The 24315-nt window shown below is 48.8% G+C and overlaps 1 protein-coding gene across 7 annotated transcripts in view; it reads left to right on the top strand.

Moving 5' to 3' along the window:
* PIP5K1C (phosphatidylinositol-4-phosphate 5-kinase type 1 gamma) overlaps positions 1-20156 on the top strand; it is a 73925-nt gene extending 53769 nt beyond the window's left edge. Inside the window, exons 9-19 of one of the 7 annotated variants that reach the window (XM_084614639.1) lie at positions 265-348; positions 859-907; positions 2752-2836; positions 3791-3952; positions 5883-6024; positions 6298-6330; positions 8677-8781; positions 9194-9326; positions 11228-11302; positions 13619-13702; positions 14113-14199. In XM_084614639.1, the coding sequence (XP_084470765.1) occupies positions 265-348; positions 859-907; positions 2752-2836; positions 3791-3952; positions 5883-6024; positions 6298-6330; positions 8677-8781; positions 9194-9326; positions 11228-11302; positions 13619-13702; positions 14113-14115 (955 nt within the window). In that variant the 3' untranslated portion in view covers positions 14116-14199. The other 6 variants (XM_084614640.1, XM_084614636.1, XM_084614642.1 and 3 more) reach the window with 6 other exon arrangements.
* Positions 20157-24315: the final 4159 nt, after the last annotated feature.

Raw genomic sequence — 24315 nt, forward strand, 5'->3', positions numbered from 1 at the left:
TGAATCATAATAAACCTTAGCACTGTATATGGTCAAGTGCTGTACAGAAGTTGACTCGTAGAACCCCACCTTCCATTCAGTCAGAAAAGTACACAACTCCACAGGTACTGTATCTTATAATGAAAGCTGTTGCACCAGAGTCAACCTGATTACCAGGGGGACAATCTTGTGGTTAATGTGAATATCTGTCTTTCCTCTCTGACATACAGCACAAGTATCCTAGGGCATCTCTGTCTTAGTGTGACAATGTTTTCTTTTCTTCAGAATGGGAGGAATCCCAGCCGTGAATGGCAAAGGAGAGCACCTCCTGCTTCACGTAGGAATAATAGATATCCTTCAGTCCTACAGGTAAGGGGGCTTGAGCATCCTCTGACCTCTGAGCGTCTATAAAACCTGGTTTTAATACTGTATGGAGAAAGATTAAAGCCTGCCTTTGAGACGACGGTCTGCAAGAGCAAGTTTCCCAATCTGACTCACATTTATCAATGCATATTTGAAAGCTGTGAGTTTTTATCTTGCTAATTTTGAAGATTTATATCAGCCAGTGGTGCTGAATCTGCTTTTCGTAAAGAAAAGTCTCCCCTTTCTGGAGGGGTAGTACAGTGTGTAGGGGAGTGGTTCTTGTGCTCCTCCCACCTCCAATATTTCCAGGGAGTCTTGACCTTCCAGCTGCTGAGACCTAGAAACCTCCGCTTCAGAGGCATCAGCGCAGCTGTCTTGGAGAGAGGAAAGCTATGCTCTGAGAATGGGAAGGAATATTAGCAGCTGACTGTCCTCTGCTGTGGGAGGGTGTGAAAGGTGGTCTGGCCAGGGCGAGGAGGGCAAACCTGTGTCCAACACACTCTCTCTCAAAATTAGGTTCATCAAGAAGCTAGAACACACTTGGAAGGCCCTTGTCCATGATGGGGTGAGTATTCAACACACACAGCCTTGTGTGAGAAATGCTGTCAGCAAGCTGTGGTCTGCAGGGTTACTTACTTTGCCTTCTTGCATTCAGTTTGGTGCCATTTACTTTGCTGTTCGTAGTCTCTCGGCGGGTACAACTGAAATCCAACGGACAGGAGGAATTCTTCATGCCTGTAGGCTTGTGGCAGTAGAGTGGCACTTCCATCCAAGTTCCCTTAGCTTGGCCCACTTCCTCAAATGTTTAGCTGTCACACTACAGGCTTCTGTCCTCTGTCTCTCTGTTGCACTAGGGACCTTTGTACTAGCACAGAGCACTGGGTGTGATACATTTGTGTTTCCACTTGGGTGAATTATCTACCAACGAGGAGTCACCGTCTACCTGTTCTCCTCTGATATTCCAGTGTGTTCCACAGCAGCAAACTGTGCTGCTACGAAATTGACTTCAGGTGGGACTTGCTCATCAGAAACACACGTACTTCTATAAAATGCCTTTGCCTCATTTACAGAAGCTGATGGTTACGGAGGCAGAGTAGAACATCAAAGCTGTCGAAGACCATTTCAGCTTTAGTACGTGAAATGAACTGCACAGTACAACTAAAATGCAGTGATGCTGTATTGCTGAATTTTGGTGACCATGTCCAAGTGTGCTTTGAACATCAACAAACAAAGCCGGGGGACTCTCTTGTATGAAATCAGGCCATTTGCTTCCTCCAAAAGTCTAGGTGCCCTCTAAGCAGCAGAATCACCAGCCCAGCATAATACACTGAGAACCTCATCAAAATGCCGTCAAATCGAAGGACATGCTCCAAGCGTATTTATAGTGTTAAAATGGAAAGGCTTACCTGGGAGCTAAACTGGGAGGAGTGGTAGATACGCTGGAGGGGAGGGATAGGGTACAGAAGGACCTAGACAAATTGGAGGATTGGGCCAAAAGAAATCTGATGAGGTTCAGTAAGGATAAGTGCAGGGTCCTGCACTTAGGACGGAAGAACCCAATGCACAGCTACAGACTAGGGACCGAATGGCTAGGCAGCAGTTCTGCGGAAAAGGACCTAGGGGTGACAGTGGACGAGAAGCTGGATATGAGTCAGCAGTGTGCCCTTGTTGCCAAGAAGGCCAATGGCATTTTGGGATGTATAAGTAGGGGCATGGCGAGCAGATCGAGGGACGTGATCGTTCCCCTCTATTCGACATTGGTGAGGCCTCATCTGGAGTACTGTGTCCAGTTTTGGGCCCCACACTTCAAGAAGGATGTGGATAAATTGGAGAGAGTCCAGCGAAGGGCAACAAAAATGATTAGGGGACTGGAACACATGAGTTATGAGGAGAGCCTGAGGGAGCTGGGATTGTTTAGCCTGCAGAAGAGAAGAATGAGGGGGGATTTGATAGCTGCTTTCAGCTACCTGAAAGGGGGTTCCAAAGAGGATGGCTCTAGACTGTTCTCAATGGTAGCAGATGACAGAACGAGGAGTAATGGTCTCAAGTTGCAGTGGGGGAGGTTTAGATTGGATATTAGGAAAAACTTTTTCACTAAGAGGGTGGTGAAACACTGGAATGCGTTACCTAGGGAGGTGGTAGAATCTCCTTCCTTAGAGGTTTTTAAGGTCAGGCTTGACAAAGCCCTGGTTGGGATGATTTAACTGAGAATTGGTCCTGCTTTGAGCAGGGGGTTGGACTAGATGACCTTCTGGGGTCCCTTCCAACCCTGATATTCTATGATTCTACCTGAAATGATCTGCTTAAGGTGCTGTCAACATTAAATGTTGGAATAAAGAAGACTCACTGGGCACTGCTGATAAGGCGATGGTTTTTAAGCATAATGTTGATCACCTATCTTGTTTGTAGGACACGGTGTCAGTGCACAGACCCAGCTTTTATGCAGAGAGATTCTTCAAATTCATGACCAACACAGTGTTCCGAAAGAATTCCTGTAAGTGTATGCAGACTCACTATTCTGAGGCACCCGCTGGACCACCTCCCTTTGAGATGGGCAGGAAGCCTCCCCTACCCCATGTCCCCTGACCCTGCTAGGAGGGAAGACCTTGACTGCATGCTGTACCATACTAACGTAGCCCTGCTGCATCCCCCCAGTTGATCTCCCTGCTCCCACTCCTTTGCATTTGTTAAAAGTTTTAAAAGCATGAGTGATTTGAGTTCTCCCGACACCTGTATGTATAATCACCTTTGCCTAGTTCTCTTGGTGCCCTTGTGTCAGTGTAAAGGTCAGTGGTTCTCAAACATTTGTACTGGTGACCACTTTCCATAGCAAGCCTTGGCGTGTGACCCCCACCCCCCTTATAAATGAAAGACACTTTTTTATATATTTAACACCATTATAAATGCTGGAGGCAAAGTGGGGGTTGGGGTGGTGGCTGATATCTCGTGACCCACCATGTAATAACCTTGTGACTCCCTGAGGGGTCCCGACCCCCAGTTGGAGAACTGGTATAGAGTTCTTAAAGCAGGTATGTAGGAATCAGAGAATGCCATGCCTCAAGACATCAGTGAGAGCACATGACTGGCAAATGCTTGCCAAGAGGAACTCGTTTTTCTCCTGTCAGCCTTCCTTATGTGAGCTAACTATGTGGGGAAATTGGGCTCTCCCCACAGCAGTCCAAGCCTAAGCTAGGAAATTGCATTGGCGAGGAAGCTGGAGCTCACTGCAGTTTGGAGCTGACCAAACTTCCTAACCGAAGTGCCTGATTCAGAGCTGGAAGCTCTTTAGGCAAACAGTATCAACAGCCCACAGCTAGGCCTTCCTGGAGACGGAGTCCTTCTGTTGCTGAGTTATGGGGATGTTCATCCAAGGGGTGGGATGGTTTCTCTAGTATCTAGTCAGTGAGTGTGGCTCGTGGTGTCATCTCCTTAACTCTTCTGACTGCAGCTCTGAAATCGTCTCCATCCAAGAAGGGACGTAGTGCCTTGTTAGCTGTCAAGATGCCTGGTCCAACAGCTGCGTTTTCAGCTAGCCAGATCCCCTCGGAGAAAGATGAAGCCCAGTATGATCTCCGAGCCGCCAGGAGTTACCCCACGTTGGATGATGAAGGTAACGGTTGTGGTGGGTTTGGCTGCCCTGTGGCGATTCTCTCCCCCTAGGTGTGTAGCTGTTCCTTAGCATCCTCCCCTGTACTTTGTTTCCCCCACTGTGCACCAAGTATGCAACTGGATCAACAGCTCTTCATTCCATTTCTTGCTTTGCTTTGCAGGTGCTAAACTTGCCTTCCCCCCTGTCCTGGTTAACAGAATATTGCTCTGGCATGGTATTAGGGAACTCGTATATGGTTAAGCAGCGCTAGCAGCTTTGAAGAGGGTGAAGTCCCTTCCCTGCACTTCTGGAGAGAGCCAGCACCTTAGGGGTTCTGTGTAAAAATGGTCACTGACGTCACTGCTGCAAGGTGCCCACTGCCAGTTGGCACTCGCAGTGATGACAGGGACAGTCCAGACACCATGGAAACACTATTGGCTTGTTGACCATCTCGCTGTTAGTGAGAAGAGAATTGGGGATACGTGGGGATGTGGAACCCAATTATGTTGGTGCTCAGGTACCACTGTACAGTACAAGACTTGAACTTTGCCAGGAGAAAGCTGGGTCTGATTCTCCACAGCCCTGCATCACTTAGATCTGTACTATCTTTACCAGTTCTGAATGGTAAAAGGCAGTAGCCAGTTGGACCCATAGATGTGGCATCTTTACAGCGTAGTTGGGTGAAACACTGAGGGCTCCATTCATCGTCTGAGCACATGTGGGTATTGATCTGACAGGCTCTGTACTGGTGGAGTTGGGAGTGAAGCTCCATGGTAGGGCTGTTCTGAGGAAATCTGCTGAGCCCTCACCTAGCTCAAGCCAGCACTGTTAGTCACTTTTATGACCACCCTCAAACACCTCCTCAGGTGCACAGCATTCAAGACTGCCCGCTACCCGTGGGGTGTGGATCCAGTGGTGGTGCAGGGATAAGGAGGTTTTAGTACCGTTATACAAGGGACTGGAGAGACCTCACCTGGAATACTGTGTGCAGCTCTGGTCTCCATGTTTAAGAAGGATGAATTCAAACTGGAACAGGTACAGAGAAGGGCTACTAGGATGATCCGAGGAATGGAAAACTTGTCTTATGAAAGGAGACTCAAGGAGCTTGGCTTGTTTAGCCTAACTAAAAGAAGGTTGAGGGGAGATGTGATTGCTCTCTATAAATATATTAGAGGGATAAATACCGGAGAGGGAGAGGAATTATTTAAGCTCAGTACCAATGTGGACACAAGAACAAATGGATATAAACTGGCCACCAGGAAATTTAGACTAGAAATTAAGACGAAGGTTTCTAACCATCAGAGGAGTGAAGTTTTGGAACAGCCTTCCAAGGGAAGCAGTGGGGGCAAAAGATCTATCTGGCTTTAAGATTAAACTCGATAACTTTATGGAGGAGATGGTATGATGGAATAACATGGTTTTGGTAATTAAATATTCATGGTAAATAGGCCCAATGGCCTGTGATGGGATATTAGATGGGGTGGGATCAGAGTTACCCAGGAAAGAATTTTCTGTAGTATCTGGCTGATGAATCTTGCCCATATGCTCAGGGTTTAGCTGATCGCCATATTTGGGGTCGGGAAGGAATTTTCCTCCAGGGCAGATTGGAAGAGGCCCTGGAGGTTTTTCGCCTTCCTCTGTAGCATGGGGCATGGGTCACTTGCTGGAGAATTCTCTGCTCCTTGAAGTCTTTAAACTACGATTTGAGGACTTCAATAGCACAGATATAGGTGTGAGGTTTTTTGCAGGAGTGGTGGGTGAAATTCTGTGGCCTGCATTGTGCAGGAGGTCAGACTAGGTGATCATAATGGTCCCTTCTCACCTAAATATCTATGAATCTATGACTGACATGGCTTCAGCAGCTGGCTGGAGACCGGCCAGTGTTGCTTGTATTTAACTCATTCAGCCTGTTCTTTTCCTGTCGTCTTTCTGCTCTTGGTCTTCGGCATAGCAGGAAGGCCAGACCTGCTACCCTGCACTCCTCCTTCCTTCGAAGAAGCAACCACAGCCTCCATAGCAACGACACTCTCTTCAACGTCACTCTCTGTTCCTGAGCGGTCTCCCTCGGAGACCTCTGAGCAGCCCAGGTACAGGTAAGGACAGTGTTCTTAATCTGGTTATCCTGGAGTCTGACTGGGGTTAGCCTCTGCCCTACAAATCAGCAGTGTGTGCTGTGCTCTGCCATGGAGTGCTACCAGCTGATTTTAATTAAACCCCTCCCGGGAGTGAGGAACATGCTTTTGGGATTCATTATTGCTGTCAAGTAGAACAGCCCTCTCAGGGACGGCGTGGTTGTTGTGGCGTTTGTTTTTTGTTTTTTTTAAATCGCCACTCAGATAAACTTGGTTTTTGGTTTGTCTCCGCAGGAGGCGTGCACACTCCCCAGGGCAGGATGGCAGGTAAGACATCCTTTCATGCTCTAGAAATTGGTGTCCAGAAATCCCCTTCAGCTGACTGGGCTGAGTAAAAGCAACCACAGTGCCAAGGCCTGCACGCCACTTCAGGCCTATTTTGAGGGCTTAAGTGGGATTTCAGTGGTGCCTAGGCTTTGTGCTGGGCCCCTTCTGCAGAGACGGGTGAATTTCTCCCTCTGTAACATTAAATAATAATAGTCCCCAGCTCTTATCTACCAATTCTCATCAGTAGATCTCCAAGCACTTTACAACGGCACCTAAAAACTGACAACCCGGAGGGAAACGCTTTTGAAAACGTGGACCCTTACCTCTGTGCCTCAGTTTTCCCACCTGTGGAACTGATGCCTAATTACATTATTCATAAAGGGGCTGAGGCTTAATGTTTGCATGGAAAGCCCTTTGAGATCCTCTAAAAGTGCTGCAAGTACACATTTATTAATACATGAATCTACGTGAATTTAAAATACTTGCTCAGAAAACAAAAGGGACCGTACCCAGTTTGTTGAGGTTCTGTGTGCTGTATCTGGAGAATTCCCTCTGGGATTTTTAAAGAGCCATCGCTATAAGAAACTGCAAAGCTCCCAAGCTGAGTCCCATAGAACTGTATGAGAGCTCCCCCTGCTGGCTATGCAGTGTGCACAAGCACTGTCAAGTGAGCAAACGAGGGGAGTTTGCGATATCTTTAGGTATCTCTTACAAACCCAGGACACTGTAAATAAGTCTCTCTTCCCCAGCTGATTGTGTCCTCCACTTAGCAAACATTGACCCCTCGCATGAAGACCATCGAACGAATAATCTATTCTAAGGCCATGTCTAGTCTTCAGGGACTATTGCAGCATAGCTATGCCAGCATAAATCTGTAGTGTAGATGCAGCCTGTAGCAACAGAAGGGGCGTTTCCATCAAAGTGGGACCACCTCCTCCCCAAGTGGTGGTAGCTAAATCAGGGGAAAGCATTCTTCCATGGACCTAGCTGCAGCTACACCATAGCTTATGCTCAAATAAATTGGTTAGTCTCTAAGGTGCCACAAGTACTCCTTTTCTTTTTGCGAATACAGACTAACACGGCCGTTACTCTGAAACCATAGCTTTGGTGCTCATGGCTGTGTGTAGGGAGGGGACGTTTATTTGTTTCAGTTTTTCTCCACACCCCTGAGCGGTGTAGCTATGTGTCAACCAGGCCTAAGCCTCTCTAAAATAAGCCGTCCCTTTAAATAATATTATGAACTGGATGAAACCTCATTATGGGTTGAGTTAAAACCTTATTGAGATTGATAGGTGTGAGTGCATCCTTCAATTAACATATCTGTAAGGATAAGCCCACACCTAGGACAAAAAGAGTGTGTGAATCCCCCAGGAGGTTTTTGCTGGTGTTTTGTGGGGCAGGGGAAAGCAGAACACTGGGTACCAGAGAAACACAGCAGGAAGGAGCAGCTGAAAGTACCGTGTCTGACCCTGGAAGAAACTTGGGCAGAGGGATTTGGATCAGGGGTGCAGGCTGAAAAGAATGTTCTTGGTGCTGTGTGCAAAAGAAACTGTTTCCTGGTATTTGATTTCTTCTGTGTTCAGAGACACAGGACTTTATATATTCTCTGCAAAGAAACACCTGACTATCACCAATTGCTGTTCCCAACTGGAATGTCCCCATCGCCTCACACTGTGACTAGCCACTTGGATTGAAAAGGAGCAGTGGTACCATAATAATGAAATGGCAGACAATCCACAGAGACACAGCTCTCCCTTGGGTTACACGTGTATAATCTAGTCTGGACTGCGTCATTCACCTTTAGTACCTGTGAACATCTTTGCATGGCAGGAAATACAGAAGTGGGCAAGGAGCTTCAGCACACCTGAGTCAGCTGTGCAGCTCTGCTTTTCTCACCTACAGCAGGCATCTAGCACCTGCTGCTAGCCATCCTGAGGTAAAGCAGGGTCTCCTGTTGTCAGCCGGCCTGTTCCAGCTAATCCCACTGCCCTGGTTCTCTCCTCCAGCCGCAGAACTTGGAGGGGATTGACCCTCTGGGCTGGAAAGTTAAGCTGTCGGAAACGGTTGTCCCAAGGACCAGACGCTAGGAGACTCTGACTGCAGGAGCTAATGTAGCTGTGTTATGCGTGTGCTGTGCAACTGCCCATGGGTGGTGTGCTGGCCACTTCTGTTGCAAAAGGCTGCCATTTGCCACATCCAGTCTAGCACTGCTGCAGTACGTGAGGCTATTGCTTTTCTGCCGTAAAGCAGACTTACAGTGCTGTGGTATTTGGAGACCCTGAGCGCTGGGGTGGAGGAGACCATGTGAAACAGAGCAGATAGGCTTGTGGACCTTTGGTTTTGCAGGTCACAGGAGGAGGTTCGGGTTGAAGAGGAGCTCCAGCAGATAACCGTAGAGCTGGAGAGCAAATGTGATGTTGAGATCATAGCTCCTGAGGAAGACGACGCAGGGTAAGTGTCAATGTGGAAAAGACAGGAGTTGCTGTTGGTATTGGCCATGAAGAAACGCTAATTCCTGCCTCTAATCCCATGGCACTGCTGCTTCAGCGCAGCTCCTCCAGGTGCTGGCCAGCCTATGGCACTCCAGGGCCTGGAAGGGGCTGATGTCTCCATCTCAGCTTTGAGATGCATAAAGACTGATTTGCTCTGGGTACCAAACTTCCAAAAGCATAGGTGCCTCACCCAGGGTGCTGAGTGATTCTGCTTCTAACCCCACATTGATCTGCACCTTAGCACTGGGGAGCAGTGATGGTGTCCAGATTTGCAGTCTCCTGTCCCCTTCAGCTCTCCTGTAGTAAATCACATTAGCTCCATCCTTTTTTGATGGAGGAAACTGGACTCACGTTCTTTGCTTCTTACCCAGGGAGGCAGCCTCTTCAGCCTGTGCCATTGCAACAGCCACAGCCACAATTGAAGTGGAAACAGCCAGCCAGGCCTCGGAGCCAGCCAGCCAGGCTTCAGATGAAGATGATGTGCCAGTTGCAGACATATACTTCGTAAGATACTCTGTCTGCTTGGTCCATCTTACACACATAACGTGTTCAGGCAGTGCTGTAGCTAGATCTGAGATACCAAAGCAGCAGATGAAGGGAAATAGTCTAACCTGGGTAATGTATGTCCTGTGGATCTGAAACACGTGGCTGTCAGTCGCCCATGCACTCATTGGTTAGATGGAAAGGTTTTAAATCCCAGTAACTTGGTTTTACCCTTTGATAACTCAAACATAGCATGTGCTCAAGCACAGGAGATAGGTATGCATTGCTATTTCAATGTACATTGTAGACATGCCTGTCCACCACATGAGCGACTTTGCTACCTACATGCACACGTCTGACAGGCTTAAACAAGCCAGCTGTCCATATCTGGGACTCTGTCGCTTTGAACGTACAGTTACCCTGCAAGTTCTCTTTCCTCCCCACAGAGCAGAATTCATTGTTTCTCTCCCTGAAAAGATGAGGCTTCAGATCCTATTCTTTCCTCATAGCCTCCTGGAGACAGGACAGGATGTTACTGTGCTGGCTGACCTCAGAGGTCTGTGGTGAACTCTGATTTTTCCTTTCCCTGCAGGCAGATGCGTTAGATGGTGCAGTGGAAATCTAGTACTGAGGCAGGGAGTAAGTGAGGGGGTTGCCGGGTTGGCAGCAGAGCGTGGAGTATCTCTGAGCTGTATCCCTCCACCAGCTCTCGCAATGTCTGAGCACCTGCTGGAGACTTGAGAGAGAGGAGACTTCTAGCAACACGTACCTCCTCTCTGAACTACCAAAGGCCAGCAAGGAGAGGTTGAGGCAGACTGCCTGCTGACATCTTCAGCCTTGCGTTGATGCTAGTTTTGGCTGCAGTGGAGTTACAGTAGGGAAGAGCCATGCCCTGCAATTTGGCACTTCCATAGAAACAGAGATCACCCTAAAGTGGGTACCTCAAACATTGCGTATCCTAGAGCATTCGTGCATCATGTTGTGGCATTCCTTGTGCTCATGTGACTCCACTGCAGAATTGCTCATTCATTACTGAGTAATTTGGACAGCTCCAGGGAGCTGCAGGAGGAATTGGCTCAGTTTTAAAAGCTTGTCTGTTTTGGTTTTTTTTATGCATGCGATTCAAAATGCAAACAGCTTTCCCTAACATTTGCTGCTCTTTATTTGCCTGTGGATGGCAGTTGAGTGCGAGCTGCCTTCTGGTAACTTCCCTTCTCATTGGGAAGTGCCTTCTAGCAGGGTTCAACCCCGCATTCCCCCACCACCCAGCCATAGACAAGCCCACCTGCCTTTCTTAGGGATGCTGCCTGTTGGGATGGATGGGTTGGTGTGCTGTGCCTAGCAGTGTGCACAAATCGTGTAATCCATCATCAGCATTTCATAACTCATCTGAGCCCTCTGGCTTTGCGTTGCCATATGTAGTGTGCTGTGGTATGTCTCTCCAAACAACTGAGATGAAGGGAAATGCACCGAGTTTTAGTTCCCACTGGTTCTCACCTAGGAAAACTGCTTAAGTGGTAACTCAAGTGAGCAGCTGAGCATGATGCTGGTTCGGACTGGCTGCCCTGTCCAATAGCTAGCTGCATTCTGGGGGGAATCTGAAGGGATGCTTGGACCAGAGGAGAAGTTGCAAGGGAGCATAAACTCACCTTTGAGAAAGATCTGCTTTCCAGTGCTTAAAGCAGCAACAGAGGGGCATGGGGATGCACTTTATCTCCCTACTCACTGCAGGGGAATAGAGGCGCAGAGCAGCGTGGCTGGGCATGGGGCTCGGCTGTTCCCACGCATGGCTCCCTTGCCAGCTAATCCTTTCAGACCTGGAGATGCCCAGCCCCTTGGTTGCGTTCTCTTTCATCCTTTCTTTCACTTCATCCTTTCTCCTCTGTTTCCTTTCTCACCTCACTTGCCCTGGTGCCATCCAGTTCACGGATGGGAGGTACTGGATTTACTCTCCCCGCCAGCGCAGACTCCGAGCCGCCTCGTTTTCCTCTGGGACTGTAAGTGAACACGCTAGCACTCAAGGGAGCCAGGCTGCAGCTTTGAAACACTGGGGTCAAGCAAAGGCCTAGCGGTTCCCTCTCTCCTAGATGCCCCAGGGACTAGTTCTGTTTTGTGGGGTGTCTGCACAGCAATTCAGGCTCCGCAGATAAAGGCTGCATGGCCAGCAAGCCCCTGGTTAGTTACCCTCTACAGCCTCTTTCCAAAGATCTCAGCTGGACCCAGGGTAATGGAGCTGACTTGGAGAGCGTCTCCCTCCTTCCTGCCCCGCTTTTTCTCGGCCAGTTATGAGATTGACTGAATTTAGCCAAGTGCTTTATCATTAATCCTTTGTGCCAGCATGTTTGGCAGCATCTGCCATTAACTTAAACATGGCCCTGTATTTACATGTCCTGCTGGGCCGAGTCCTCCTGGGAGCCATGTAGGCTGGAATGCCAAGGCTAGATTCCAGGAAGACATCACTCGGCTGGTATGAAGCTGAGGATAAAATTCAGCTACAAACATGGCCCTTTAGGACACTGGCTGATTTCCAGGTGTCTAACGTACTGACCAGTTTCTACAGCTTAGGGGCTCTAAGAGGGAAACTGCTGGGGACTCCAGCCTAGGGTGCAGTGCCTTCCCTGCCCTCAGCAGGCTGAGACCTTGGGAGTGTCACTTCACCTTTTCACTTGTTTTCCCCATTTATAAACTTGGGATAATTGTTCCCCTTCCAAGGCCTCTGTCCAAAGGGACTGTTTAATGGGTGCTGGTATTCCCAGCCCCTCCTCTGCCATGGTGCGAGGCTGGGGGCATTAAGCAGATGGGATGTAGGTGGCGAGCAATGTGCAGGCTGGGCCTGGCGAGATGGGGCGGGGAAGGAGTGAGAGAGTTGAGAGAGAATCGTTAACCTCTTCTCCCCCACACCCAGGATCTTGTAAACCCGCTTTGTCCCCCATTTATTAGGAAGTCCCAGCACCGAGGGGTTAACTCTAGCCCACACTCAGAATGCTTCTCCTCTGTCACCACACAGCACAGACCCATTTCTAAAGCAGCTGTCGCTAGACACCTGCCTCTGGTGCTCACGAAAGGCTTGGAAGGTGGGTGGTGGAGTTCAGGGCTCACTCAGCCAGAGCAGTAATTCTCAGCTATGGGGAGCAAAGGATCTGGAGCAGGGCGGGCTCTGCACAGTGGGAAGGGGCTCTGGGGGCTCTAGCACAGCATTTAAAGCTTCAGCTCTGGATTCTGGTACCCCCCCCAGCGGCTCCTTGTTGGCACAACCTGCAGTTATCCTTGGAGTTCCGTGTCGTAGACCTCCCCGACCCCCAGTGCACCGAAGCTTGTCTGGCTGGTTGTAGCTGTATGTCGTAGACTCAGTGCCAACCCTGCTTCCTTTACCTCGTGCCTTCAGACACCACGGTGGGAAACCAAACTGATTGACGATGAAAGTGGCTCCCCCTTGAACTGTGTCTTGCCTTGCGTTCGACTGCAAGTCTCTCCCTGCTCGTCTGGAAGCAGAAGCACATTTCTGTTGCATTAATGCGGTTCTGGGGTAGCTAAGTCCCTGGATCCTTCCCCAAAACAATCCAGTTCTGTGTTGCCTCCTTTGTCATCCCCAGTCCCTGTTCTCCATTTCCCTGCTGTCTCCAATTGATGACTAACCAGCTCCTCTTCATGGTCCAACATGATCTAACCCTGCACTTCCACCGCCTTGCTTGGCACGTCAGCACAAGGGGGTTACAAATATTGTTGGCTTTGCCGTAAAAGCTCCCTTAACTTTAAAGTGACAGTATGACAGTAACATCCAACATAAGCAGATGCGACTGCAGCTGAAGGTGTGGGGAAAGGAATGGTCTTGTGGGTAAAATGCAGCATTGGGAGTCCAGAGATCTGGGGTCTAATTCCAGCTCTGCCACTGACCTGCTGTGGGACTTAGGCAAGTCACTTAGCTTTTTGTGCCCTGGTTCCCCATCTGTCATTGGGGCTGGTGCTGGACTTGCAGGGGCTTTGAGGCTTAATTAATGCCTTGAAAGCTCTTTGAGGTGCTCACACGGAAGGTGCCATGGAACTGGAAAGTGTTGCCCTCTGCCCTGCAGCTGAACAGAAATTTCCATTTTAGCAGCGCAACTAGCGGCTCTCCCAGACGTTGTTAGGGGCTAAGGTACGTATTGAGGATGAGGAAGGCTCCTTCACTGAAGTCTTGTTGTAAAATCAGTTCTTCCTCCGGGTGTACAGCTGTTCTTATTGTATTTTCCTGCTCTCTCTATTTTCTCCTTTTCTCTCCCTCGCTCCCTGCTCTGCCGCTGCTCTTCTTGCACTATCCCTGCCGACTCTGGCAGCCTACAGACGAGAGGAGTTGGGTTTACTCCCCTCTCCACTATAGCACTCAAGTCCACTCTGTCTCCGATGAGGAGAGTGATACAGTAAGTGTTCAAGAAAGCTTTGATGTGCACCCAGAGGGGCAAGCTCTGAACATGGGCTGCGGTGCCAGGATATGGTTTGGGGCTCTGGGGCTTGGCTTTAGCAGGGGTGGCACTCGCATGGCTGGGGTAGTCCTGCTGCATCTTAGATTGGCTCTTTGGCAGCAGGCAAGATCTGCTGTGTAGTCCGAAAGCAGGTTCACTTTGACGACACTCCTGGTGATTCTGTTGAGTTGTTTCTAGTACAGTCAAACCTCATTGAGCCAGAGTCCTCAGATGTAAACTGTTCTGTTACCTGAGGGTACAAAGGGAGCATGGTTCTCTCGCTCTATATAGGGGACTTAGCAAAGTGTGAAGCTAACTGAAATCAGCACAGCCACCACCTGCTAACTCCTCCTCCTTGCCTCTTTCAGTAATCTCTATGCAGACACTGAAGACCCAGAGAGCAGCGTTTCCCTCTGCAGGTTGATGTGTTCCCTTTCATTGACAGTCGTTCTGATGGAATGGGGAAGAGCTTGCTGCACTGCTGGATCCTGGGCACTGCGTTTCAGGCTGGAGCGAAATGTTCTCTAAACGTGTATTTATACCTATCCGAGACATGGACAGCAAAGAAACCTCCCACCCAGAGCTCCTATGTAAAGCGGGCTGGAAAGAGTCCTGGGTAGTGACTGTTTCCAGACAGGCACCACTACAGCTACCTATCCATGTGTGATACTGTGAACCTTTTTAATTTTTAATCATGTATTTATTTTTTATCTTTGCACAGACACTGCACAAATGTGCTTTTTTTAAACATTTAGTTTACTGCACTTTTTTTGGTTGTCATATTCTATTTATGTGCTTCATCAAGAGTGTGAAACCTCACAGGAGACAGAGAGCAATCTTCAGTTCGGGGGTGTGAGGAGGGCAGGTCCAGTCCTAGCTTCACTGATGAGGAGGCAGTGTGGTCTAACCCCCAGACAACAGGACTGGGAGTCAGGAGTCCAGACTCTGTGGGACCTTGGGCAAGTCACTTAGCCGCTCTGTGCCTCGGTTTCCACATGTGTGAATGTGGGTAATCCCCACCTTTGTCAAAGCACTTGGACCCTCAGATTGAAAGGTGCTATGTAAATGCAATGTATTCAAGGCCAGTAACTAGAATTGCTCTAATATTAAAGCAGTCTGAGTTAGACATGCCACTTGATCTGAATTTAGAAATAGCTAGTGACCTCTACAATCAACTGTATGGGAGAAGCAAAAAAAACCCTGGCTGTAATGGCATGGCTTCTTGGCTTGGCTCTCTTCTGGGTGTTGGAGATGGTGGGGCTCTGCCTTCACCATGAACTGTGCTGCTCAGTGGTGGGCTGGAGATCTGCCCTGATCTGCTGGCAGACTGATGTTCTGGCAGACTGCTGCCTCGGCCATGGGGTGTGGAAGGAGGAGAACTGTGACAGCTGCGGCTGGGCATTGCAGGCTGTTGAAGTCACGTAGCAGCAGCATGTTCATGACTCTGATGCTTAAGCGAGTGAGGGTGGCTCAGAGGTTCACGTGTATTCCTTCATAGCTGAAACCAACATGCCACCCTTCCCCCATATTGAAGGAAGTCAGCGAAGCCCAGCTGGAAGCGTCTGTATTGGGCATGTGACACATGCCATTGAACGCGCAGCCGGGGAGGCCAGCGGTGTGATGTGGCCTCTGAGGTGAATAGTGCTGCTCTCAGGGCTCTAGAGGCATCTTTGCAGGCTGCAGTCTTGAGACCAGACAAGATTTGGCTTCACTTAACCAATGAATGGCACAAAGCAGTGACCCGGTGTTGACTTCAAATTCCTCCTCGTGACTGTAGCTGTAGGTCCTGACTCCTCTAGCGATCCCATCTCCTCTCCCATGAATTAGAAAGTCTTGAGCGCAGAGGGGGCTTGGGCTCGTCTCTGTCCTCCTTGGACTCTCGTGTAAAGTGAGGGGTAAAGATCACTCTTTAATGCTGTTACGTTCTTCAAACCTCTGTTCTCAAGCTGCCCTGTGCAGTAGCCGTCGGAGGATGTCCCCAGCCTATAGGCTTGCGTGCCAAGCACTGAAGAGCTAGTACCACAGTCTGTCCTGCAGCACTCGGGACACGCTTGTCGTTCAGGTCCCAGAAGGCAGGCTGGGTCAGGGGAGCGCCGAAGCTTTTCCCGGGAGCCGCCAGCGTTCTGAGGGTTTTCATCTGGTGACTTTTTTCTCTTCTTTCTTTAAATACCCGGAGCCTGACTTTTCAATCCCGGCCCGCAGAGGCCGAAGACTTGCTCTCCCTACGTGTGCCAGGCTTCGGAGACGCTATTCCACCACTTGATCTTCATCTTGATTGGTCTAGAATGTCCTTTCTTTGGAATCCAGGTGGGTTTAAAAGGATTAACTTCTCTGATTATCAGCTGTGAAAACACAGATGCTGCCATTACATCCATGAGTCAGGTGGCAAATCTTCTACGGAACTCTGGCAGGTTCCTAAAAGCTTTCTCCGAATCACCGCCCCTTCTCTCATTACACACAAGTATAGCCAACTTCACTCGGGGATTTGGTGGTCTGTCGTGCTTAGCCCGCGCTCACCTGGCTGTCTCCTCTCCAAAGAGAAGGCTGAGCAAAGGAGCTAGGGAGGTGAGCAGTGTGTAGATTCAGGTGTTGCCGAGTGCTAAAGGCAAAAGATTTCAGAACACACAGTTAAACGTACAGTGTGATTTTTCTGAAGCACTGAGCAGCTCCAGGTCCAAATGAAGCCAGTGGGAGCTGCACAGATGTTCCGCCCTGTTTCAACCAAGCCCTTGATTTCAACATCCAGTAAACTAGGCTTTGGGAGGAGCAATGAAGATGAGCTAGGCCCATCTCTGGCCAGCATTTCAGGGCTCTGAAAGGAAGCAGCTAATCAAATCTTTAGCCTTATGCCTTTAAAAGAATATGCTGAAGTTTGGCACTTCTGATTGCCCAAGAATAAAGAGCAGGATATTATTACTTTCAACCATTTGGAATATCTCTAATCTATCCAATACACCCACTCCAATCAGTATCTCTGTGGCAAAGACAAAGCATCTTTCTGGTGATGAATTTTGCAACTGTGGAGTTTCCTTGGTCTGCTCCCGCATTAGAGGCTGAAGCAGAGAGCCCTGTTCTGTGGTGATGGAAAACTGATCTTGCTTCCTCCGTTCCAGAATTACTCCTTGCTGACAGGGCTTTCTGCTCCGTGACTTTCTAGGGCAGCTTCATCTGTGTAAATCTCTTGTTTTCAGCCCTTTGCAGCAAGCAAGTATTTTAGGGTCTGTTGTTGACTCTGAACTTCTTATAAAGATACAGATACCCTGGGACATGCAAAAGAACCACATTATCAAAAAACCCTTCCCAGGAGCCGCACTGCAGGGGGAGTTGGTCAGAAATAAACCATGTTGTTCACGTGCAGTCCCATCCCCAAAAGCATTGTGCTGTGTTGTCTTGTACGTTACAAAGTGCCCCGCAGTAGGTTTAAACTCCCATTTCCATTATGGGAGAGGCAGCTGGATGAAGGAAGGGAGCTGTAGGGTATGTCTGCATTGCAATAAGACACCTGTGGTTGGCCCATGCCAGCTGGCTCAGGCTTGGGCTAAGGAGCTGTTTCACTGCAGTGTAGATGTTCCAGCTTGGGCTGCTGTCCAAGCTCTGGGACCTTCCCACCTCACAGAGTCCTAGAGCCTGGGCCTCAGCTGAAGCCTGAACCTCTACCCTGCAGTTAGCCTCACATGCCCAAGTCAGCTGGCACAGGCCAGCCATGGGAGTTTAATTGCAGTGTAGATATACCCTGGGGCTCAAAACAGGCTCCTCTTCCATCAATTGGACTCTTTTTTTTTTTTCTTTTTTCTTCCCCCCCCCTGCCTCCTGGCTTTCAGCACAGTAGCTTTGCAAGACTTAATCCTACAGTTGGTGGCATGTGAGAGCTCCCCGCTTCCAGAGCTGGATGGAGCTAGGGGTCTGCTACTGTCAGTTACCTCTAGGGATGACACAGCCATTTTCTTTGGGGCCGGGGAGGAGAGGGGTTGCATCACGAGATTCTGCTGGTTGATTCTGCCCTAGTTCTACGGTGAGGCTTTGCATTGGGGGGAAGGAAGGGTTTGTAGAATTTCTCAGGGGCCTCTCTCGGAGACTGAGGGGTGTCTGTTTAAACAGCAGTCAATCTGCTTGCTCTCTACAGCATGAGCTGTAACTGTACTGTGTCACATTCATTCTTAGGGTGGTATGAAAGTTGCATTCTTACATTTACTGTATCTACCAGGATTTTCATTGTTTGCTTCACTATAGCTGACAGTTTGCTTATGAGCTATCGCCTGTTTCAAGATCTAGTCTACTTATATCTTTGAAAGGAGACACCTTGTTCCCTTTCCACTGAAATGTTAGTGGAACAATCCAGTGAGACCCCAGGCTTCAAAGTAGCTTCCTGTCATTACTGTCTCACCATCATCCCTGCATCCTGCCTATCTCACCTGTTCAAAGTGGGTGACCATTGCTTCTGCTAAGGCTATTTCTGAGCTCTGGTGTAGGGGATTCCGAGGGGAGTGTCTCGTGCCAGACTACAGGGTGCGGAATGCAGACGGGGGTATAATTAAGACCCCACTTCAGCAAAGAAATGCAAAATGTTGACTGCCGAGGTGCGTGGTTCTGGGCTGTTACTTGCCGGGTGTTCCATCACAACCCTGAGCCTTTCTCAAGCAGCTCCTGGGCGGGAGAAGCCTCCGTTTGAATGATTCAGCAGGTGCGCCATCAAAACAAACTCCGCTCCAATGAGTTCTGTGTTCATTTGGGAACTCCCCAGAGGGAACAGGAGCAACAGCTTCTCCGGAGAAGACTCCACCTGTGTGCTCAGTCACTGAAAACGAACAGACTGCAGCTCCAGAGAGACTTCTGGAACCCCCAAAAGCCCCAGGCTCTGCTAGGAGACTGGGATCCGTAGCTGTATCCTTTACTGCTGCTAGCAGTCAGTCACTGCAAGTATCCTGCTGTCACGCCCCCGCCAGTATCATCTGGGTGAGTGTGTCGAAATCACACTTCGTGAAACCGCAAAAAGTTTTAATCTCAGCACTGAAGCTGGCATGACTGTGATCCTTGATGGCAGCATTAGGATGACACAAGCTCTGTTTGTCCCTGTCATCGTCAGCCGGTTGACTCTCTTGAAACACGTTCCAGCCTTTCCTTCTAGCAGAGCCTTCCCTGAGCAGCTAAAACCAGCCTTGGTATCTTTTCTTCACACTCCCACCCAGCATCATTGCCCATGTTTTTAGATGGAAAGGCAGATGAGAGAGCTCAGACTTACTGGATCATGTCTGATTTGTTTGAAGTCTACATTAGACCAAGTATAATATAGCTGATGTTCATATTAGGTCATTTTGTATGTATGCTCCACATAAAGAATGTAAGTAGGGTTTTTTGTGGGAGGGAGGGGGGAGTTCTTCTCTGAAAAAAATGATGAGAATCCATGGATATTGTCATGTTTTTCTTTTTTTTGTTTCAGTTTAAGTCCTGAACGCTTTTTTGGAAGTCTTTTCTCAGAGAAACGTAAATTGATGCTAATTGTTCTTCAGCTGTGCGATAAAGCATAATGTCGTCTTTGATGTAAACACAGAGGCAAGCAAACTATAATGTCTAGTGAATTAATTGCCTTACCCGAAACCCCATGGGAATGGTTCCTAAAAATATTGTTTCCCTTTTTAGTGTAAAGAATTTTGTAAATACTTTCAGCGTGAGATTGCACCCCTAGTTTGTCTTGTCTCTGATGGCTGCTATTGCTCAGAAAGTGGATACTGTTTGAACTATTGTACTGTATTAAAACTAAGGCATTTTGTGAGACAGTTTAGATGCAATGTTCTCCTGGAATCATGAAAGCTAAAAAGGCAATACTCTTGTTAATAGCAGAGTCCTCTCTCACCTGTTGGTGATGTTTCCTACAGTCATAACCTGTGCTCATTCCTGACCCTCACAAAGGGACTGCTGGTTTTGTTGAGACTTGGGTTTGTCACTCGAGTTGGTTGGTTAATTCGTTTGTAAATATGTGGACAATCCACACGTTTGTGTCCTGACCCACCTGTGACATGCCCACAGCCATTGTCACAGACATGTCGGCTAACTCCACTTAACTTGCAGTGAGTTAACTCGCATTAAACTCTGATCAAAGCAAAACCTTTTTTTGTTGTTAAATTGCATTGAGGTCAATCTTCTCTCATGTTTTACTTTGTAATTTATGAAACGTTGTATGTCCTTAACTATTTCAGCAGGTTCTATTAGAACTTTTGAATCCGACAATACTTTGACAATCTCTAAGCTCTTTTTTGTCGAGGGGAGAGCTGTACCTTTGAACCCAGAGCTGTGGAATTTCTGTACAAAATGTACAACCACTGCAACTTGTATGCAACAGCCTCATCATTCTGCATCCCCTCCTCCCCCTTCCTTTATTTTGGAAAGGATCTCTCTAATAAATAGGGTAATCATGCAGTTGCCTCAATCTCTTCATTGAATGCATCCGATGAAGTGAGCTGTAGCTCACTAAAGCTTATGCTCAAATAAATGTGTTAGTCTCTAAGGTGCCACAAGTCCTCCTTTTCTTTTTGCAAATACAGACTAACACGGCTGCTACTCTGAAACCTGTAGCAAAGGTTTTCAACCTTTCTGGCCTCAGGACCGATTTGTGTATGTTGATGGCCTGTCACAACCCTGTAAATAGGCCTGGGGAAGGGGGTTGTGTCCTGCCCCTGGCAGGGAATGGGCCCTGGGGGTAGGGGTGGGCCCTACCCTTAAGGGTAAGGAATGCTCCAGGGGAGGTTTGCAGAGCCCTGCAGCGGTCACTCCTGAACTTTGGGGCAGGCTGGACTCAGCTCCCTGCTCTAGATGTTGCGACCTCTGGGGTTGCAGCATCGCTCATGTTTGGCCTCGCCCCTGATGGACCAGCTGGACCAAATTTGCAAGTCGCATTGCAGCCTGGAGCATGGGCTGGCAGCACCACTCTCTCAAATTTCGCCAGCCAGCCACCTCTCACGATGGAGGGGCAGTGGGACCAAACCTGAGCGGCACTCTGATGCTGAAGGTTGCAATGCCTGGAGCAGGGAGGCAAACCTGCCCAGACCCATAGGACCAGAGCTGCTTATGTGACCCTCTGAAACACTTTGGTGACCCCACTTAGGGTCATGACCCCCAGGTTGAAAAACCCTGACCTATAGGACCTCTTGCACTGGATGCTGTATAACCATCCTGATTTGCTACATACAAACTAGCTTTGATTGTGTTTGATCAGGGTTTGTTTACAAGGGTGTTGAGTACCAAAATCTTAGTGTGACGTTCCTGTCTGGTGTTATCTGGACCAGTGATCTGCTAGGTCACTCCAATCCTTGACTCAGAGCTGGCCTTACCCTACTCTGCTGTGAGAACCCCCACTCCTGAGCTGTTCACGCATGGTCTCTGGCATGTAAGCGGCTCTCTGGATTGTGCAACTGAATGACACTAGCCAATATCTCCAGTCCCAGACACAACCCTAGGAACCTCCATCTTGCAGTGTCCAGTTATGCCTGCTGGATGCTGCAAGCTTATGAGTTCATCAATTTAACAAAGAAATTGGTATGTACCAGGCTTGTTATCCCAAGAGGAGTCTCTGTCGCACTTCCAACCAAAGGAACTGCTTCAGGTAAAATAAACAGATTTATTAACTATAAAGAGATTTTAAGTGATTATAAGTCAAAGCAGAAGTCAGATTTGGTCAAATGAAATAAAAGCAAAACACATTCTAAGCTGCCTTAACACTTTCAGTGTCCTTCTAAACTTAGATGCTTCTCAGCACAGGCTGGCTGGTTACTTTTCAGTCAAGATCTCTCCTTTTGATCAGTGCTTCAGTCACTTGGTGTGGTGTCCGTAGATGTAGGTGGAAGAGAGAGAGAGCATGGCACATATCTCTTCCTTTTATCATGTTCTTGGCTTTGCGCCCTCCTTCCGTCTCCCACCCACCCCCCCACTCGCCTCTTCAGAGTCAGGTGAGCATTACCCTATCACAGTTCCAAACTGACCAAAGGAAGGGGGGGGGGTTGACTCCCTCGAGAGTCTAAGAGATTCTTTTGTTGCTGCCTAGGCCATTGTCCTTTGTTCCTGTGAGGCTGGGCTGGGTTTCTCCCATCCACACCCTGATGAGGTGTGAACTGCCTCTCTGCTGCTAGAGAGTTTTTGTCTGGGCTTGCTTTAAGCCATGAGGACACATTTTTCAGCCTCATAACTATACACATGAAATTATAACCTATAACATTACTATAACCTTACTGTTACAACCATGCTCAGGCATCATGAGTCTTCCAGACACCCAACATGACAAACTTTGCATTAGATACCACACCATCATTTTACAAGGATGAGTATGGGGGTGCTGGGTGTTCCACTGAGGTACAGAGCGTCACACTTAAGGCCTGGCTACATCATGCAGCTTTTAGTGACAAGGCTGTCGCTAAAAGTCAATGTGTGTAAAAGCTCTTTGTTGGCACTTTTGCTGACAAAATATGCCCAGCCCCAGGAGAGGCATTAGCTTTGTTGGCAGGAGAGTGCTGCTACTGACAAAGCCGCATTCACACTGCCCTTTGAATCGGCAACACTTGTCTTTTGTAGAGGGGCTTTTTTAAGTACCCGTGAAAGACAAAAGTTTTGTCAACAACTTTTCAGGGTAGACATACCCTCAGTCCCTCTTCACTCACGTGATATGGCTGTGCGTGTATCGCTTTGTGCTGTGATCCTGTTCTCTTGCATGCTAAGAAGAATTAATCTAACCTAGGTCTTGCATGGGAGAGCTCCTAGGAGCAATTCAGATGTGCTGCAAGAAATGATTAATCCGTTTGTGGTACGCATGGGGGAAGAGAGAGTGTTGAAGTAATACCCCCGGAGGGGTGGAATGGGACACTGCTACAGAAGGATCTCACTTTTCATATGAAATGTATAACTGAGATCCCAGTCCCCTGACACTTGTTTCCTAAAACAGAAGTGTTAACACTGGCATCCTGGCCAACTAAGAACTAGATTGGGGGTGGGCAAACTACGGCCAGCAGGCTAGATCCAGCTGTTTTAAGCTGGCCCTTGAGCTCCCACTAGGGAGTGGGGTCTGGGACTTGCCCTGCTCTGGTACTCCAGCTGGGGTGCAGAGTTGGGGGCTGCTCCACAGGCGGCTCCCAGAAACAGTAGCATGGCCCCTCTCTGGCTCCTACACATAGGAGCAGCCAGGGGGCTCTGCTCTGCATGCTGCCCCTGCCGCAAGCACTGCCCCTGCAGCTCCCATTGGCCAGGAACCACGGCCAATGAGAGCTGCAGGGGCAGTGCCTACAGACGGGGCAGCATGCAGAGCTGCCTGGCTGTGCCTCCACATAGGAGCTAGAGAAGGGACATACCGCTGCTTCAGGGAGCCACTTGAGGTAAGCGCCTCCTAGAGCCTGCACCCCTGAGCCTCTCCCCATGCCCCTGTCCCAGCCCTGATCCCCCTCCTGCCCTCTGAATCACTCGATCCCAGCCTGGAGCACCCTCCTGCACCCAAACCGCCCAACCCCACCCCATAGCCTGCACCCCGAACCAGAGCCTGCATCCCAACCCTCTGCCCCAGCCCTGATCCCCCTCCTGCCCTCCAACCCCCTCGGTCCCAGCCCAGAGCATCCTCTTACACCCCAAACTCCTCATCTCCCACCCCAGAGCCTGCACCCTTAGCTGGAGCCCTCACCTCCCCCCACTCCCCTGGCCAGACCCCCCTCCCGCACTCTGAACTCCTCAGTTCTGGCACCACCCTGGAGCCTGCACCCCCAACCAGAACCCTCACCCCCTCCCACATCCAACGCCAATTTTCTGAGCATTCATAGCCCGCCATATAATTTCTATTTCCAGATGTGGCCCTCGGGCCAAAAAGTTTGCCCACCCCTGAACTAGATGGTGAGTTATGACTTCTTTAGTGGGTGCAAGAAATCAAATGAATGCCACAGTTACGTCATGAAAAGCCACTTCCCTTTTGTTAAATAAAAATGTCTTTTAAAGAGTGAGAAGTTAATATATGCAACAGGTTAATACAGGAAGTGGTCACGATGTAGCCATGCCATGGGTTCTTTGTTTTGTTCAGGGATCTGGAGATGGGAAAGGAGAAACCACCTCCCAGAGCTCACTATTTAACATTGTAGTAGTACCTGAAAGCCACAAGCCATTGTACTAGGTGATGTACAAACAAATGAACGGCCCTGTCCCAAAGAGCTGACCCACGAAACAATCAAATATAACAAATGGATGAGACAAGAAGCAGGCTTGGGTGGGATGGGGTAAAAGGGGATGTGCAAAATTGTTAATCTGGGCAGTAGTAGTGATCTCTCCCTTGCTTAGCCATTCTCATTCCCAAATATATTACCTAAGAGGGACTTTGAGGACAAGTTGGGGGCTTTCTGCAAGCTGACTGGGAGCTTTGCTCACTTGTAAGGGGCAGCATGAGAGAGAGCATGAAAGAGATTGGAGGGCAGCAACACTGGAAATGTAGGCATTAACCTTACACTAAAATGACACCATAATAGAGGCTCAACTTAAATGTACACCCCAAATGCAAAAGCACAGTGAGAGAACCAAACAAGAGCCACCGTGGCTAAACAACAAAGTAAAAGAAA

Source organism: Lepidochelys olivacea (genome assembly GCF_965140295.1).
Source record: "Lepidochelys olivacea isolate rLepOli2 genome assembly, chromosome: 25".
NCBI classification, from domain to species: domain Eukaryota; kingdom Metazoa; phylum Chordata; order Testudines; family Cheloniidae; genus Lepidochelys; species Lepidochelys olivacea.